At 40.0% G+C, this 16,983-nt stretch overlaps 1 protein-coding gene across 2 annotated transcripts in view; it reads left to right on the top strand.

Annotated features, from left to right (window-relative positions):
* LOC135881406 (hexokinase-1) overlaps positions 1 to 16,983 on the top strand; it is a 74,742-nt gene that overhangs the window by 35,704 nt on the left and 22,055 nt on the right. Inside the window, exons 4-8 of one of the 2 annotated variants that reach the window (XM_065408057.1) lie at positions 5,139 to 5,258; positions 8,674 to 8,769; positions 10,025 to 10,124; positions 10,216 to 10,399; positions 14,380 to 14,535. In XM_065408057.1, coding sequence (XP_065264129.1) covers positions 5,139 to 5,258; positions 8,674 to 8,769; positions 10,025 to 10,124; positions 10,216 to 10,399; positions 14,380 to 14,535 — 656 coding nt within the window. The remainder of the gene's footprint in view (positions 1 to 5,138; positions 5,259 to 8,673; positions 8,770 to 10,024; positions 10,125 to 10,215; positions 10,400 to 14,379; positions 14,536 to 16,983) is intronic. The other variant, XM_065408059.1, reaches the window with a different exon arrangement.

Below are 16,983 nucleotides of genomic sequence, written 5' to 3'. Positions count from 1 at the left end.
GTTTGCATAGGATTGCCAACTTTCTACTTGCACAAAACCGAATACCCTTTCCCTGCCCCACCCCTCCTCTGAGGCCCCGCCCCTTCTCACTCCATCCCCCCTCCCTTTGTCGCTCGTTCTCCCCACCCTCCCTCATTCACTCATTTTCACCAGGCTGGCTTCAGGGGCTGCGGTATGGGAGGGGGCTCTGGGCTGGGGCTGAGGGGTTCGGAGTGTGGGAGGGGGCTCTGGGCAGGGGGTTGGGGTGCGGGGGTGTGTGAGAGCTCCTGCTGGGGGTGCGGGATCTGGGGTGGGGCTGGGTATGAGGGGTTTCATAGATTTCATAGATTCTAGGACTGGAAGGGACCTCGAGAGGTCATCGAGTCCAGTCCCCTGCCCTCATGGCAGGACCAAATACTGTCTAGACCATCCCGGTTAGACATTTATCTAACCTACTCTTAAATATCTCCAGAGATGGAGATTCCACAACCTCCCTAGGCAGTTTATTCCAGTGTTTAAGCACCCTGACAGTTAGGAACTTTTTCCTAATGTCCAACCTAAACCTCCCTTGCTGCAGTTTAAGCCCATTGCTTCTTGTTCTATCCTTAGAGGCTAAGGTGAACAAGTTTTCTCCCTCCTCCTTATGACACCCTTTTAGATACCTGAAAACTGCTATCATGTCCCCTCTCAGTCTTCTCTTTTCCAAACTAAACAAACCCAATTCTTTCAGCCTTCCTTCATAGGTCATGTTCTCAAGACCTTTAATCATTCTTGTTGCTGTTCTCTGGACCCTCTCCAATTTCTCCACATCTTTCTTGAAATGCAGTGCCCAGAACTGGACACAGTACTCCAGTTGAAGCCTAACCAGCGCAGAGTAGAGCGGAAGAATGACTTCTCGTGTCTTGCTCACAACACACCTGTTAATGCATCCCAGAATCATGTTTGCTTTTTTTGCAACAGCATCACACTGTTGACTCATATTTAGCTTGTGGTCCACTATAACCCCTAGATCCCTTTCTGCCGTACTCCTTCCTAGACAGTCTTTTCCCATTCTGTATGTGTGAAACTGATTGTTCCTTCCTAAGTGGAGCACTTTGCATTTGTCTTTGTTAAACTGGGGTGAAGGAGGGCGCTCTGCAGTGGCGTAGCCCAGGTTCTAACATCAGGGGGAGCGAACCCACAAAAAAAGGCGCCACCTGACATATCAAATTACTAATTACATACTTTTAAATTCGTTATACATATTTATTTGTACTTAAAATAAAAACACAAGAATGATCCAGCCACGGAAGGGTTTGCACAGCCGGCATTTCACAGGAGAACTTTAGATTATACTTCGATATACTTTAGATTCTAGAAAGTAAATCACAAAATACAGTAGTTTGTAATTGTCACCCCTCGCCCCCGGAGCAGAGCGGCGGCTCGGCTGCGGCAGAGTCATTCCCCGGGCTGCCGCTGCTCACGGAGAAAAGATGCCGCTGAAGAGAGACCACGGGAAAAAAACATCCTTCCCTTCCCCCCTTTTCCTTCCTTCTCCACCTCCTCCTCTGGCACCAGATTGTGGCTTTTGTGCTGTTCTGTCGAGGTCTCCTTGGATGTCCTGATGTGAGAAAACTGAAAGCTTGGAAGCCGTGTTAACTTCCAAGTGACAGGTGCCTATTGTAGTGCTGCACGCTTGGTTTCCAGCCAATGGTTCCCTTATTTCTTGGTGTTGCATTGGTGCAGCTCATCTAAACTAGCAATGTTCACCTGTAGTTGCTTACACAGTGGCACATCAGTGCAAACCCCCCTCCAGTGTAGACAAGGGCTTAGGAGGATGGAAAAAGGAGCCACCTATGGAATAATTTCCTACTGTCAAAATAGTAAGTAAGCCACAGAAGAAGAAAATAGCTTTACTTCTACAAATATCTGCTCTTTCCATTGGAATGCAGGTATATTTCTGTAAAGCAGTGGAGACAGGAATCTAGTACATGCCCTGTGAAATCACAGGCCACTCTTTAAACTGGAACCAAACTTACATGTAGTAATGGGCTCCTGGGTAGTAGATGGAGGAATTGGTAAATAAATAAACAAATTAAATAAAAAGCCAAAATTAAATACTTCATGAAAGAGATATTTCAATAAACTTTGAATTACTGGCAAAAATAAAGTAGAATTCCATCTGACGTGCTATTGCAGTAAGCTAGATCACTTGCTGCTGTGGGGAAAACATTGTGAAGGGGTCTGGAAGGGCGAAAGTACCACAAGTTTCCTCTTCATTTCTTGCCCTTTAATTCCCCCTTGCAAAAGAACCAGAGGTCAACTCCAAACCCTGCAAAGCAAATAGGATTTTATGGACGCATAAATTCAGCTTAATATAAAATTATTAAATCTGGTAGGGAAGGTACCATGGATACTATATACAAGGCCATACACAGCTGTGTTCACACCATTATTTGTTGGGGGACAAGAAAATGAGTTTAAAAAAATCTGAAACGGAGTTGCTCCCAGAATAATTTTCTCTTTAAGAGAAAAGAAAGCCAGATTAAGAAATATTGCATTTGCTTCTGCAGATATCTGCTATGTCCATGAGAATACAGGTGTGTATGTATACAAATGAAAGTGAGAAGTCAAGAAATCCGCTGTGAATTTAAGGGCTACCCTTCAATAGGCATGTAAACATGGATCACACATAGAAAAGAACATTCCGTAAGGCAAGAGTGAGAAAAGACTTACTAGTTGTACTGGTCTCTTGTGTGGTAACTATAATTGGCATTAGAAAAAGAAGGCGACAAAATCAAAATAGCATCCCTGAAAGAGAGAGAGAGAGAGAGGGAAAATATATACCAAGCTACAAATGTAACTAAGTATTTGATACCTGTTGGGGTCTCCACTAGATCACAAAAATACCCATAGTTGGTTTGTGAGCAATCAAATACATTCGCCTGTATATATCTGGTGATCTGCATTGACTCTAAGCCTTTGAATTATTAATCACACCTGAAAATAATTGGTTTCCTTGTTTTATATTTTTATACTGCTATAGCTGTGCACAGCACTTTATAAAGTTAAAAAAGATAAGTGACGAATTTCCTCTGGACTGAAAAAAATTATTTAAAACACTATTAAAAACATTATTTAAAACGGTAATAAAAAATTATTTAAAACAGGACTGGGGCTGGCTGGCCGGGATTTAAAGGGCTCAGGGCTCCCTGCAACGGGGCTGCTGCTCCTCAGCGCCCCCCTGCCCCCGCTGTGCTGGGGGGCTGCGCTGCCGCCCCTTCCCCTCCCGGCAGAGCCCACCCCTGCCTGGGCAGCGTGCACCAAGCGAGGCCCGGCTTAGCAAGCCGGGCAGCTGCGGGCGGGGGGGGAGCCAGGCAACCAGCCAACGCCGCCTGAAATGAGCAAGCCGGGCTGGGGATGCGGGAGGAGGGCGGTGCGGAGCCCAGAGGGTTTAATATAGTCTAGTAAGTAGAAATGTCATGTAAACCACTTTTTAGTTCTGAACAGAATAGTCTTGTAAAAAAAACAAAAACCCAACCCTTTTAAGTTTCGTATTTGCTGCTGTCTATAGTATTTCGTCTATCATTGTGGGATCTTGTAAATTATTTTGATTAGAGCTAGGTAAATACATGGCAACCTACGGGTGTTAAAAAGGCTATTTTATAGTCTCAGTCAGTAGCCCTAGAATGCTGGTATTTTTCCAGGTTTGTGTCACAATGTTTGAGTCACAATGTGAAAGAAATATAATCGTCTGGTACAAGGAGAGAGATTTGTAATAGGTCAATTTGAGGCACAGGCAGCCTTTTGTACTGGTAGATATGAATATTGTGGTAGATATGAATATATATATATATATATATATTTTTTTTTAAACATTTCAATCCAAGGGGCCTAAGTCAGCCCTATGGTGTGCTTTGTGTATTGCTATATAGTTATCACTGTGGCTGGTGCATTGTCCTTAGTAGACTGTGTGTTTGACGATATAACTGGAGGTTTCATAGTAATTAAAGAGTGATCACTCTCTCACACACACACACACACACACACACACACACACACACACACACACACACACACACACACACACACACACACACACACACACACACACACACACACCTTCTGATGTCAGAAAACCCAGAAGTGAATAGCCACAAGAATGAGTGGGTAAAGCCAAGGGGGGGATGGAGATGGCAACGGCAAGTGTCTTCTACTATCCCCTCAAAAAAGCCCAGTGTAAATTAAAGCTTCCAGAGCCACTTTCATTAATGCTACACCTCTTAGCTGACCTCTCAGCCCATCTACTCCTATTTTTCTGGCTTTTTCTGGGACAAACAAACCTGAATGTTCATTTATGGTGTCCTGCATCCTGACTAGCAGCCCCAAATGACTGTCATTTTAGCAGTTAAGCCAATTAGATGTAGATTTGTTTGTTGATATCATTGCATCTAAGACGCTACAGTACTGGAGATGTAATCAGTTCACAGAATGTACCCTGCCCTTTGTCCCTTGGAGCATGTGCAGTATTTTAAAAATCTGTTTTTTCATGGGTTTTTTTGTTTTTCATTTTTTTTAAATGAGATGATGATGTTACTCGAGGGTTCAATCCTGCAAGGTTCTTCTCTTCATGATCTCAATCTAGCAACGCTTCAAGGAATACGAATAGTTTAATTGACTAATACGATTATTTTACCTGCTTAAATTTAAGCTTGTGTTGATTTGCTGGGTCAGCTTCTTGTATGATCAAATGCCAAATATAAGTCCTTTCAGGTAGCTGCATTTACATAATAAATATATTATTAATAATCTCTTAAAAGAAACTGATTTTTTGTCTCATCAAATTATTAATAGATGTGTTATAATATACTAAAGTAGCACTTACCATCATTTTAGGTTTTGCATTTTTTAAAGAGCGGTGGAAAAAAAAGTTAAGTAGAATTTGCTAAAAGAACAATGTTTTCCTTATTAAATATTGAAGTATTTATCTATGTTGCCTTAATTTTAATGTGTTATCAATTCTAAATGACACATGGAAAATGTCTCTTTAAATTTGGAATTGGTTGTTTATAATAGTCACTTTAATTCTTTCCAATGTTTTCTGTGAGAGTCAAGGCATATTTTTTTCTTAAAACTGTCTTTCTGACTATTGTCATTTTATGTTCCTCTTTTTCTTACAGCTCTTTGATCATGTTGCTGAATGCCTGGGAGATTTCATGGAGAAGCAACAAATCAAGGACAAGAAATTGCCAGTTGGGTTTACATTTTCTTTCCCATGTAGACAATCCAAGCTAGATGAGGTAAGACTATTTCAGAATTTTATTAATGTACAGCAGAGACACTGTGCTATTAACCCTTCCCTCCTCTCCTCCGTGTCAGCAAACAAGCCTGACTTTCAGTGTAAGAATCAATTATTGCCTATTTCATTGTAGTACTTCATCTCAAAATTATTTAAAAATGCTTTTTAACAAATGAACAGTTTCTACTATTTTGTGTTAACATTTTGGTTGAATGATGATGTTTTAATTTAAAGTATAGTATAGTATACGGGTTATAATTTTGAGGGCCCAATTCACCAATGCTTGCTCATACTGACTAGCACTTATTCATTGTGAGTAAAAATTTCAGAAACTGGTCCTAATTTAGGACCTAATCTTGAGAGGTAGTGAACACCCTTAGCTCTCATTGAGCAAAAACTGGAGTGTAAGGTGCTCAGCACCGCCTAGAATCAGACCACGAGATTGAAAAAAAACCTATTTGAGATGGTTTGAAAACAAACATGGCTACAAAATGAAATCTGTCTGGCTGTGTTGTTACTCTGAATGCATAATGATTGTTATGTGATTCCCTGAACCACAGAGTGCTCTGCAGTATTGTATTTCTGCATTATTTCCCATCTTTTACTTCAGATAAGTAGAATGACTCAGCGACTTGCTAATACAGTATTGCTATAGAAACCGTGTACTAATGCTGATGTACTTAGAAGCAATGAGAGTGCACATATTGATAGGCCTTCAATATTCTAAACATGACATCAGTACTAGTTCTAAGGGGCTAAATGTTATGGAGAATACAACAAATCACACACCTTGTCATATTCCTCATGGACGTAGAGGTTCCAGCAGAAGTTTGTAGTGTAGACCTGGTCTCAATGTGTGACCTTAGGCAAGTAATTTACCCTTCCTGTGTACGTCCCCATCTGTAAAATGGGGATAATATTTATCTCTCAGAGCTGTTGTGAAGGTTCTTCACTAATGTTTTTAAGAGATCTTTGGATGGAAGTTGCCCTAGCAATGTAAAGCATCTACTTTTAATATTCATAGTGCATTTCACATCGCAGAATGGGGCCTGTGCTTGCAGGCAGAGGATCATTTAGTCTCTGAGTTTAGGTATAATTAGAAGGTTCAGAAGGAATATACTTTACCAGATAATGTCCTTGTAATGAGAGCAGTCTTCAGGGCGTTTATAGAGTTCAAACAGCAGCTGGAAGCCCGTCAATAAAAGAAGCAACTGCATCAAGCTGTATCCTATGTCAATCATCAAATGAGAATTAGAAGCAGGCATGTGACTGAAGAGTCCCATCGATAGTATCTGAGCTTCAGAAATGTCAACTGTATATCAGTGCTTCCCCCGGCAAGAGACTGAATAAAATGGATAGTAGGAATGTATAACCCATGAGACACAACACAAGGGCAGAGGGTGGTGAAATTATTTTTACATAGTGTCGTACATGTACATGGTGCTGTATAACAGGCAAAATGGACTAGTCCAAGAACAGAGTACCTGTACTGAAGATCGTATACTTGCAGGCTGTGGTCTTGCATTGGAATATGCAAGGCTGGACCCCTGCACTCACATGGAGGCCTATTGACTTCGGTTCTGGGGGATTTTGTCGCAGGTTGTGATGCTTCTTAGGGTTCTGAGACCCCTCACTACTGATCCCTGTAACCCTTATGCATCCCTGTGCCCTCTGCCTGTTGGCACACAGGTTCCTTAATGACTTGTGGGCAAGAGCAATTATTTAGGAGTTAGAGACAGACTTTATACATCTTTCTGTGAAAAGAGCACTGATGTAAGCAGAGCCGCGATGACAAACCTTTCTCCTGTATCCACTGAAATAAATACTGTCCAATTTTGAGGGGAGAAAAATTAACCTTCTGAAAGAATTTATAGGAAGAAGTGGTAGCCAGCTTTTAAGAGGAGAACCTTGCAGACATGCAGGAGTATTAGATCAGAGGCCATTTGTAGATTTGTATTTTAACTCTTTGGAAGGCACTCAGACTCTGCTGTGGTGAGTGCTGTTATGAAAGCCTGGATGGGTGGATAGCTTGGGCGTGTGTGTGTGTGTGTGTGTGAGAGAGAGAGAGAGAGAGAGAATAAATGGTGCTAGTTTGTATCTTCTTTTCTCTTTTGTTGATCAGCAGCTCTTGTCTCCTTCCTTCCTTTCATTATTATTTATTATTTATTCATTGAATGCCCCAAAGTGAGCTAGGCGCCATGCAGATGCAAAAAATTAGACATGGTTCTTACCCAGGAGAGCTTACAGTCTAACGCAATTGCAGACAAGGTGATGGGTTATGGAATGCAATACAAGGGAGGGTTTGTTTGTTTGTTTGTTTGTTTGTTTGTTTGTTTGTTTGTTTGTTTGTTTGTTTGTTTGTTTATTTATTTATTTATTATTATTACTATTTGATCCTTGCTTCATTCCCACTTTTGTTACTTTATCCCATACTTAGCCATCACCGCCTTGATTATTTAGTGAGCCTAGACAATTGTACATTAAGTAATTTAACCCTAACATTTATTCAAATGTATCTATTTATTTTATACATTATTTTTGCTTAATTCTGTTTAATATTTTATTTTTTATTTTAACCCTTGCCTTTTTTCTTATTTTTTTTATTCCTTTTGAGTCCATTCCTTTTCAGTGTGTAAATTATTTTAACCCTATTTGTTTTAAGGCTTTTCTTTCTAATTAATCCTTGCATGTTATGTTTCTAAATGATTTTTTTAGCATAGTCATTTGTGATTTTTAAAAAATTTATAATTGATCCTTGCATACTTAGCTTTCTGAAACTATTTTAGCCCATTACCTTTTTAAAAATTGTTTTTAACCCTTGCCACATTTCTAATATTTCAGTTTATTTCAACCCTTGAAGAACATTTTCTTTACAGTTGCAAGATGCCCATCCTCCTCTCTCCCTCCTGATGCGAATCAGTGATGACGGATGCAGACCAGTCTGATTCCTGGCAGCATCTCCACTGATCAAGTCTTTTTCTTTCCCTCCACATGAGTTTACTGTCATTCCTCTTTCAGTCATGTCTGCATGGTGAATCCCCTCTGGGAACTGCAGGGTCCCAGTTCCTTAACGGGAGAAATGGGAAACTGGAATGGGTCTTAGAGAAGGAAACCATTCAGGAACAATAATAATCAGTGGCGCTTATAGAAAATTTGAAACTTCAGCCAAGCTCTCTCACTCTCTCTCACACAAAATCTTTGATGAAAACTTTCCCCATTTTTCAACCAGCTATAGTAAGAAACAAAGACTGCCAGTCACATCAGATTAAGATGGCATTGTGGGGGAAAAGATTGACCATCCAAACCCAGGGATTTGTAGATTCATTTGGAGTGTTAATGTTTTGTTTTAGAGAAAAAGATAATCTTTTTGTGTTTGGTTTAATATTGTACTTAATGTTACTCTCCTTTTTTATTAGGGTATTCTGATAACCTGGACAAAACGCTTCAAAGCAAGCGGAGTTGAGGGAGCAGATGTAGTAAAGCTGCTCAACAAGGCAATCAAGAAACGTGGGGTAAATTTGTTTAGTCTTTTACATACATAAGTACATACATATGTACACACACACACACATATATGCACATATGCATATCACATTATGGGCTCTAGAAAATATCTCTCTCTCTCTCTCTCTCCCCCTCCCCCCATACACACACAGAGAGAGATTGTCTAGAGCCCATAATGTGATATGCAGTGGGGAAACAGAATAATTTCATAGTTACTATGTGAAAATTTACAATAACTTTAATAAAATTACACATCTCATCATAACACCATTTGTCCCATTAAGCAAAATTAAGTTACTGTGTCTCACAATAGTTAACCTGAAAGCTCAAGCAATTTTATCATTCTCATTAAATGTGAAATTATGTGTATCACCGTGCTAGTTCTCTAGCAATGTCACCCTGTAGCTCAGTAAATTCTCTTCCTGAGCAACTACTTACAAATCATATGACTATTACAATCAGGTGAGCCTGTTGATGTCATAAAGTGTGACTTGGTCTGAAAATAGAACTCTCTGTTGAAACTGGACACTTTTTGTTCTATTTCAGCAGCAGGAAAACCTTTGATAAGCTGATTTTATCTTCACCAAGACATGCCAGTATGTAATCAGTTACTTTTTCAGACTTTGGGAAAGATAAATAATACACCAAATTAACTGATTAATGGAAATGCTTTGATTTTTATGTAATTTTGGTAAATTCTTTTTATTTTATTATTTACCGATTACATGCATACATTAAAATCTTTACTCAAAGTTTTCAATTAATATTAATTAAAGAAATCTTTACATCAGACATTCAAAAGGACACTTGGAGACTCATGGACTCCTCAAGAAAAACTTAGCAAAACATTCTATTGTAAGACAATTTGATCTCTGTTTTTCTGTTACTGGAAACTTTATATAAAGACAGAATCTTGATTCCTTAGGAATTACTCTGTTACTATTACTTATTCTTCACCTGGAACATTAATCTGCTTCTAGCGCTCTTGCAATCTTCTCCAAATAAACTTTATTACCAACGCAAGATTGTGACTTCAGATGGACAATAGGAAGAGTAGGGGTGATTTCTTAAGAACAAAATTCCTGTTTACAAGCAAATACTGTATCTGTAGTAATAGAGAAATTGATTGGTATAAGCAGAGTTGTCTTTAAATATAATGTTTTTCAAAGTTCTTTGGTCAGTGACATTTTACACTGACGTATTGATATTAATTTTTTTTAAGGAAAGTGTGTGATATAAGTAAAATTCTGTTTTGTCCTTCAGGACTATGATGCAGACATCATGGCTGTTGTAAATGACACAGTAGGAACAATGATGACCTGTGGGTTTGATGACCAGCGTTGTGAAGTTGGCTTGATTATAGGTGACATTCATTCCTCTGCTACAGTGGACATATTGCATTTTGTTTTTTGTTGGCTTGTTTTGTTAATATCTGCTGGTATCTGTTCCTAAAGGTACTGGCACGAATGCCTGCTACATGGAAGAATTGAGGCACATTGATCTGGTGGAAGGTGATGAGGGGAGGATGTGTATTAACACTGAGTGGGGAGCCTTTGGCGATGATGGGTCACTAGAAGACATCAGAACTGAGTTTGACAAGGAGATTGACCGTGGATCCCTCAATCCTGGAAAACAACTGTAAGTGAGACTTTCATTTGCTTATTTAGTGGCACAAAATTATTGAGATTAATCTATAAACTCATAGTAGAGCAATCTCAGGATTAGGCAATTTAGTGAGGCAATTATAGGAAGCAGCCCTGTGAAGTCTGTCACATTTAAAACTATTCCACCTTGTGGTCTACAAACCATAGGCCAGGGGAAGCTTTGAGATCTTACTGAGGGATGGACAAAATGAAATATAACCCCCCTCCCCCGCCCCTGGACTCTTGCCCGTGGCTCAAGTGAATTGATCCAAAGCCTTTTTATTCTAAAGTTCTGCTCTTACACTGGCTGTCCCCACCATCACAGGTCTTCAGTAAGATTGGGCCTCATTCTTTTCCAGTCCAGAAGTTTCCAAGCAAATTCCCCTTTTTTCCCCTCTTCCCTCGCTGTGAACTTCCAACAGGTCTTGACTCCTTTCTTCCCTTAATACTTCAATAGGCCCAAATTCCCACCTCACCACACCCTTAACCTGTTAAAGTTTGGTTTACAGGCCCAAAAACTCAGGCACTTGCTGCTGTGCTTTGACTCCAATGAATTTAAATATCGTGTACTGTGAGATCTCAGTGAAACCAGTGATTTTTTTTTTTCTTCTTCTCCATCCCCCACACCACCTCTCTTCTCTCAGGTATATGGCTTATCTCACATAACTGTTTTTTCCCTTTCAAACTTCCTGCACCTTCAGCAGGCTCTTGGACCTTTGTCCCATGTAAATCACCTCTCTGCAGCAGGATGTGAGAATTTCGGTGAGTCTAAGGTTGGTGAAGGAGAACAAATCAAGTTGTACTTTGTCTGGCTCTAAGGTCTTTTAGCTTTTGATGTCTCTCTGATCTTCGGGCTGGACTTACAGCTTTCCTGCTGGAATTTATTGCTGCCTGCTGGCTGCTCTAAACTTGCCCAGCTGGTTATGACTCCCAGGAGAGACTGGGTGCAGCAGAGGATTTGGGTCATGGTTCGTAAAACAAATGTGGGCTGTCTGAACTGGGCAGAGGGAAGCAAGATAGCTCTGTTTTACTACCTGGTAATTAATTTGTTAAGATGGGGACTGCAGTAGGTGGAGGCACTGGAGCTATCTATGCTGATAATATACCCATTGAGTAGGGGAGCTAAGGGAGGTTTAGCACTGCATGTTTGTGAACCATAGAAAAGGAGGAGGGGACACTCCATCCACTGAAGTTTCGTTAGCACTTGTGAAATCACTGCCTGAGACACCATTGTATTCAGCATCATTTTTAGTCAGGAATATCTCTGATTCCCCGTACTGTAGCCTGGAAACCCCCTACCACAAAGCCATGCCTTTCCTCCCTTTCATTACTGTATGGTCTCTAAGTCTTTTGGTTCTCAGTACTGATCATGGTTTGGTCCAGATAGAATCCTATTGCTTGAGATTTTTCCTTGTAAACAAGTGTGCATACACCCACCCAAGTAGCTTTACTAGATGGGTGTGGATACAGCACCACATCCAGCCTGATTGTTCGAGAGTGTATTACTGGAATAGACTATTCATTCATTTTACTACCACCTTGGTAATAGCAATATTGTCAGGGTTGGTCGTTGATAAATAGTAATGGTTATAGTACTTTATTTCTGTCTTGGCATGTTCATTTTCCAGGCTTGTCTCAGTGATCACTGAAGGAGTCCCTTTTACAGTATTAAACAGCCCTATTACAGTACAATACTTGGTATAGAACGCTGGCTAATGTGCTAAAGTTAACCAGAATGACTCTTAAGTTATTTGGTTTAATATGGAAGAATGATATTTATAAATTCTTTTTGATAGTTGGCACTTAGTCTAGGCTTAAGAGGTTAGAGAAACATTTTGCATACTGCCATGCACTTGGAAGGGTTTAAACAACAGTTAAAAAGGGGAATGAAGAAGCACTTGTCTCTTTGCTAGAAGAGTACAGTGACAGTTTAGTAAATTCTGCCTCTGTCATTTTGTTTAAAGCTACTCAGATCAGTATTTGAACTGGATCACATAAAACCCAGTTAGTTTTCTCTTTACTTCAAAACTATCCTGTAGGCCATTGAAAAGGATAACTTCCCAGTGAGTCTGAGGTGCAGGATTTTGTCTGAGGGCTGGTCTGCTCTGCAATGTTACATCAGCACAGTTACATCTCTCATGGCTGTGAAAAATCCACACCCCTGAGAGATGTAGTTAAGTCAACCTAACCCCCAGTGTAAATGGCGCTCGGTCAGTGGAAGAATTCTGCCGCCTCTCGAGGAGGTGGATTACCTGCAGCAGCAGGAGAATTCCTCCCATCACTGTAGTAAGCATCTACACTGAAGCACTTCAGTGACGCAGCTGTAGCAGTGCAGCTGTAGCGTTTGAAGTGGAGACATAGCATGAGTTATGGATATCATTGTTGCTGATGTTGAATTTACTTGTCCGTTTCAGTTCAGTCTAATTTCCTGCATTCAGCCTGTATCACAACCTTGTGAAATTCTGTTTGCCACATCTTGTCTGAGGCAGCTAATTTAAAATAAAATCATATTAGCTTGTTCATTATCTTAATTATCATGCTGGTAAGGGTGGATGAGTAGACACTATGCCTGACCTTTTCATGACGATTTTGTGAGGTTCTGTTAGCACCCACTGCTGCTACTTTACCCTGAATCTTGTCTGAATCCTACACTTGCTTTTGTCGCAGCTTTGCTTCCAGTGCTTCTTATCCTCAATATCATCAGGTGTTACCATGTTGTGCTGACTGTTTCTTGTCAGCTCTAATTTAGTATTATTTCCTGCATTTAGAGTCCATAGTTAGCCAGCACTGCCTATCCTGAATCCTGATCCTCCTTGTCTGTTCTGCTGATGTGTTCGGATGTTGCCTTTGGAACTTCTGCTCTCGGTGGTGCTTGACATTTTTTGTCTTGTACAGTGTACACACACTGGATCATATATGCAACTGCATCCAAAAGTTAGGTGGGATCAGGTGATGAGTATGCACGAGTGCACTGAGTTGGGCGTCAGTAAGATTTTACCAAGTTGTGGTGGGGGACATGTCCCTTCCATAGACTAGCATAAATACCAGAGCACAGTGGAAAGTTCACAGTCAACATGTCATGTTACCGAAGCATCTTCAGATTTACATTCTGAACTGTTTTTGTGCATTTCAGTAAGAAGGGGAGATTAAGTTTATATGTAAAATGGGGTATTTGGTTACATTTATTACTTTGCCCTGACGGCTGCTGAAACCTCTGTGTAGCAGTGGCACTTGTCACTTTTCTTGAAAAGTGGCATCCTTATTTGAAAAGGAAAGAAACTAGTATGTTAGGCAGCACTGTCAGTCCTTTGGCTTTTCCTACTTGGTCTGTTGCAGAGCAGACAAGTGGATAAAGGCCTGAAACTAATATTTGTATGTAAGAAATTATTGAGTTTCCTTTTTGAATGTTCTCCAGTGACATGATTAGTGCTATTTTCAGAACTATTACTTGATGACTCTGAAATTCTCATTGTCATATGGTGGGGGCATTTATGTAAATAATGGTCCAGATTTTCAGCCAGGCGTTAGCGCAGCTTCTCTTCTAGCAAGACCAGTTCTACTCTTCCATGTATTTGCAGGTGCAGACCATACCACTAAGCATTATAAATCAAGTAGGTGACTTACAGATGCAAATCAGGTACTGTACTTAGTGACATCTAAGTGACAGAATTTCACCCACCATTATTTGCAGATGCGTTTTTGGCCTCTCTGAGGTTTCTCTGTATAATGAGGGCACTTTCCATTCATAACCCTGATCCTGTGTCTGTTGCATATTTGAATGATCTTAATTCAATAAATGATATTGCCAGAGTTGTAGCAAATAGCAGAATATGGTTTCCCCTCTTAGTAGAAAAGATGGGAGGTCGAAAAGCATCCAAGGTGACTCACTTCTGAACTTTAGATAAAAAGTCTAAATCTGAGAGTTCACTGTGAAAACTTTTAACTTGTGTGTTTTTGTTGTTGTTGTTGTTACAGGTTCGAGAAGATGGTCAGCGGACAGTACATGGGTGAGCTGGTCAGGCTTATCCTTGTAAAGATGGCCAAAGAGGGGCTACTGTTTGAGGGGAGAATCACTCCAGAGCTTTTAACCAAAGGAAAATTTGAAACGAAACATGTGTCTGCCATAGAAAAGTGAGCAACTCATTTCTTGCTTTCTTTCTCTTTTTTTCTTTCTTTCTGTGATTTGTAAAGGCATCAGCACATGTGCAGTTTTGTGGCCACCTCTTCCTTTTTTAATTCTTTGCTGCCCCTTTCTTATTTGGCAGTGGCTAGGAAAGTGGGATAAAATAATCTTGGTGGCTGCTGTGTGAACAAGGAGTTTCAGGGCAGACTCTTAGATGGCCTGTTGCAAACAGCCGCTTTCTGACTGCAGTGTGAACAAGTAGTGTGTCCAATAGCAGTGGACTATAAATGTACTTAGTCTTGCATCCCCCAACCTATTGGCTAATGTTCCTACACTTACAGAGTTCTGGGTCGCAATTGCCAAATGTGTAAAGTGAAGCTGGGACATTGATTTCAAATGAACCTAAAACTTAAGTATAAAATTAGATCCAGGACCTGATTCTTATTTACACGAGGGCCCCCTTTACACCACTCTGGGCAGTGTGAAGGGACCTTAAAGTTGGTTTAAAGGTAATTACATTCGCATCCACTTAAAAATCCATTTACGTTGCCAGAATGGTGTAAAGGGGACCTTAGTGTAAATGGGAATCAGACTTCAAATCTGTTCACCAACTTAATATGGGAGCTCCAGTTTACTAACATACTTTAACTCAAAGGGCATTTATTAATCTCATTGGGAGTTCAAGCACCACTGCCATCAATAGCTATGTGTGCCACCAATTGCCTGGTGCACTCCTCTATTTCCAAACAGAACCTTTTCCCAGACCTGACTACCCGAGTGAGTGGTTTGCTACCAGTGCCTCCTCTTGTTTGTGTTGGCATCGTGCATTTTTGACAGCATTTCTGGCAGTTTGCTTACTGTCTGTCATCCTTTCAGGAATGAGAGGTCAAAAATAGAAACTAGAAATACCGATGTGCTGATGCACTTTGCCATTCTAAACCACTGTGCTTTCTGGGGTAGGAATGATAGTGACGCATGGTCTGTCGGCATGCCTGTGGAGGTGTGAATATTTTTGAAGTGCTATCAAGTCCTGGCAGGTGATAGGTTTCAGTAGAAACACCAATCTCTACTATCTAGAACGTTGCAACTACCATGTATTCCACCGTGGTGTACCAGAAACATATTCTCCTACCATGTAATTAAACCTGTTAAGTGTTGCTTAGTGCATACCAGTAAATGTTTCTGACACCCTCTCCCATCTCCATATTATTGTCATGTAGAAAATAAATAAATGTGAAAAGTATACAGAGCATCCCATCCAGTAAACAATAATAAATATTACACTGACCTGTAAAATATGAGGTGTTGAATGTGACAATGTCAGCACCTTTTCAGTCGATACTTACGGCTTTCACTACTGATTTTTAAAATTTGTATTACTGTATAATACTCTCCTTGAGCCAAATTTTTAAAAATCTGTTTGATTTTTGGGTCTACAATTTTTGGTGCAATATTGTGGGAACAGTCAGTAATTTCTGCAACTTCTGTGGAGCCAACCCTCTTTCCCTACACACCTCTCTACATCCTATTCCATAAGCAACTCCACATTAAAAGTGAAAATGGATCCAACTTACATTCACATGCATGTATAGTCAATAGAAAGGTGAGTGAAGAGAATTAAGGTATTGTGGTGTTTAAAAACCATCATTGAGAACCACTGTAGAAAATTTCAGCAAAAAAGGTAAAAGTTTGACAAAGTTATAAAAATCTGAAAAACATGCTTTAGAATGAAAAATGCTTAGACACCTTTAGCTATAGCCATCTCTGTTTACCCTGGCGCTAATTCAGGTGACATTTAAAGCATGTGAGTATGGAATTACTCGTGTGTTCAAAGTTAGGCACATGCTTAAGTAGCTTGCTGAATGGTGGCCTCTGCTTATCATTCAAAATTGTGAATTAGTTTATAATTTAAAAAAGTCAACAAGGCATAAAGAAATTTAATTTCTCCAGGCTTGTGGAGGTGTACAGCTGAGATGCTTACTAGTTCCCTGGGGCAATTAACCAAAGGAACTTTAATGGCATTGCTGCTCTCTTTTTGCTTTGGAGGTGACAAATGACTGGCTTCCACAGGCTTCTCCATGTCTTTTTACCATCCTGCTCTTACATGTACATGCCATGTTATCAGGTAACACTTGGCAATAGCAATATAAATATTATTGTCCGCAGTTTTGGTTTGGCTTCACACCTGTTTGAATTATGGCAAAGTCACTAGAAAGTAGACTTGCTCAGACAATCTGGCACAGTGAACAAAATTGCTCCCTGTTGAAGGTGAATCTTATAAACTCATGTTAATTAAGACGTGATACACTTTCTGTCAAAAAATGTACTTGATGCCCAATGGCAAACAAATTTTGAGGTGATGAACAGCATTTTAAATATATATACGTGAGTAGAATAGTACTGACAGAACTGGTGCTAACAGAATTGTTGAAACTACATTGTACCACTGATAGAAA

The sequence above is a fragment of the Emys orbicularis genome, chromosome 7 (genome assembly GCF_028017835.1).
Source record: "Emys orbicularis isolate rEmyOrb1 chromosome 7, rEmyOrb1.hap1, whole genome shotgun sequence".
NCBI classification, from domain to species: domain Eukaryota; kingdom Metazoa; phylum Chordata; order Testudines; family Emydidae; genus Emys; species Emys orbicularis.
The sequence above is the reverse complement of the archived record's forward strand: the minus strand, read 5'-3'. Positions and strand labels throughout refer to the sequence as shown.